The 2,214-nt window shown below is 44.9% G+C and overlaps 1 protein-coding gene across 1 annotated transcript; it reads right to left on the bottom strand.

Moving 5' to 3' along the window:
- Positions 1-317: 317 nt before the first annotated feature.
- Positions 318-2,214, bottom strand: LOC118714080 (mitochondrial import receptor subunit TOM6 homolog). Its single transcript, XM_036428994.1, has 2 exons — positions 2,207-2,214; positions 318-896 (listed from the first exon to the last, which is right to left on the bottom strand). Exons 1-2 carry the CDS (start codon positions 2,212-2,214, stop codon positions 647-649), a joined length of 258 nt encoding a protein of 85 aa, XP_036284887.1. The 3' UTR covers positions 318-646.

Raw genomic sequence — 2,214 nt, forward strand, 5'->3', positions numbered from 1 at the left:
TCTAATTCTTCACCAGGTGGAGGAAGTTTTCTGTCACTATTTCTTTCAGTATGTTTTCTGTATCTTGCTCTCTGTCATCTTCTGGGACCCCCATAATTCTGATGTTGGTTCACTTGACGCTGTCCCAGAGGTTTCTTACACTATCTTCAACTTTCTGGTTTCTCTTGCCTTCTTGCTTCTGTGGAGGAGTGTCTTCTGGTTCTTTGTGTTCCAAATCTTTGACCTGATTCTTGCGATCTTCCATTCTGTTTTTAGGACTTTATAATATATATATATATATTTTTTATTTCAGACAATGTATTCTTTTTTTTTTTGGCTGTCTTTGTGTGCAGTCTTTTTTTTTCTTTCTTCAGATCATTGTTAAAATACCATCAGGTTATTCCTCAAGAAAGAGCAAAGATCACTCTCTACAGAAACTTAGAAATTATGTACAGAACTGTACAAAACAGGACATCACGTTAGCTGAAGCCTGACTGCTGACCAGAGTGGATTCTGAGTACTCTCCGCAGGAAAGTGGGCAGGGCGGGGAAGGCAGCCATCTGTATCAAACCTCAGCTGCCACCAGGGCGAGTCTTGTGATGGTCACAGATCAGAGGCTCCGTGTTTGGAAGTTCAAGTACATCTTGAGTTTCATGTATCTATTTGGCTACATCCCTGGCTGAGGTGCCATTAAGTCAATGTCACTTAAATTCCTGGCCAGCCAAACTCCTGCAGCGAAAAGTCCCAAATTGAGGATCAAGTTCCTCTGGAAATCATTCCTATCCGTGGCGAAGCGGTAGACGCCCCGAAGCCAGTCTCCCACGTTGTCTGGAATCTCTGGGGCTTCATTCTCGGAGCTGCCAGCGTTCACCCGACCTCGCTGGAAGCCATAGCAGCACCTCCATGCTCCGCAAGGCCTGACAGCGAACCACAATGTATTCTTTATTTCTAGTTGATCCCTTTTCATATCCTCATAGGTCTCATTTATTTTATTGGCCTTTTCTAGGAAATTCTTGAAAAACCTTATAAGTGGTTTTGAACTCTATATCCATCCACTTTTTGTCCTCCTTTTCTTTCATTTGTTTTCTTGTCTCGGCATTTTCGCAGCTTCCCTGAGTTGGAATCCTTAAAAGTCTCTTTGTTTAGTTTGGCTGGGGCGGAGTTTCAGGGTTGAGCCTACAGCCTTGACTTCCGTCAGCCCCGCCCTATGAGGCTCCTGAGTCTCAGTGTTCCTCAGTGTCCTTCAGTACTCTGCTGCAAGCACCTCTGAGAGAAAGGTGCCCTCGAGTTTCGCCCACTACCAAACAGTCTAGACTCTCCCCCAATGAGCCTGGAACTGGGGTTCAGTTCAGTTGGAAGTGGGGTTGGAAGTGGGGTTCAGAGCAACCCGGAGCTTTTGTCTCCTTCCCGCCAGGGCAATGTAGCAGCCGAGTCAACAGTCCGTCCTCTGCGCGTAATGTGCGCGCCTCTGGGACTGCCTTTCGCCGCTCCCCTGAGGTTCTGCCTCACAGCCCCGGCTCCCTTCTTATGTGTCTGGATCCCCAGCGTCTCCCTCAGAACTGGGGTTCAGTGCAGTCGGAACTGGGGTTCAGCACAGTCTGGAGCTTTTATCTCCTTCCCGCTAGGGAACGCCAGCCAGGCACTCAGCCTTCCCCTCCTTTCCAGCTCCATCCTCTCTGCGTGCGCAACATGTCTCAGTACCTTAGGCTTTTACAGCTCCTCTGATTTTCCTTCAGGTTTTCTCTTTCCTTCTTGTTGTAGAATTTGCAATCAGTCGACTTTCCTGTAGTTATGGGTAATGTCCATTTTGTATTTTAGTTGTATTTTATTCTATTTATTTATTTATTTAAAAATATATTTTATTGATTTTTTTTTTACAGAGAGGAAGAGAGAGGGATAGTGAGTTAGAAACATCAATGAGAGAGAAACATTGATCATCCACCTCCTGCACACCCCCTACTGGGGATGTGCCCGCAACCAAGGCACATGCCCTTGACCGGAATCGAACCTGAGACCCTTTAGTCTATAGGCTGACGCTCTATCTACTGAGCCAAACTGGTTTCTGCTGAATGGGTTATTTTAAATTAAAAATTGTAATTACTTAGAAGCATTTGGGATGTCAATAAAAAAGCTGCAACTTTTTTTTTCCAATTACAGAGTGATAGTCAGTTAATAAAACAATGATTTTGTATAAATTGCATCAGAGACAAGTGAAGATAAAACCTACCACCCCAT

Source organism: Pipistrellus kuhlii, unplaced genomic scaffold (assembly GCF_014108245.1).
Source record: "Pipistrellus kuhlii isolate mPipKuh1 unplaced genomic scaffold, mPipKuh1.p scaffold_m20_p_96, whole genome shotgun sequence".
Lineage (NCBI taxonomy): Eukaryota > Metazoa > Chordata > Mammalia > Chiroptera > Vespertilionidae > Pipistrellus > Pipistrellus kuhlii.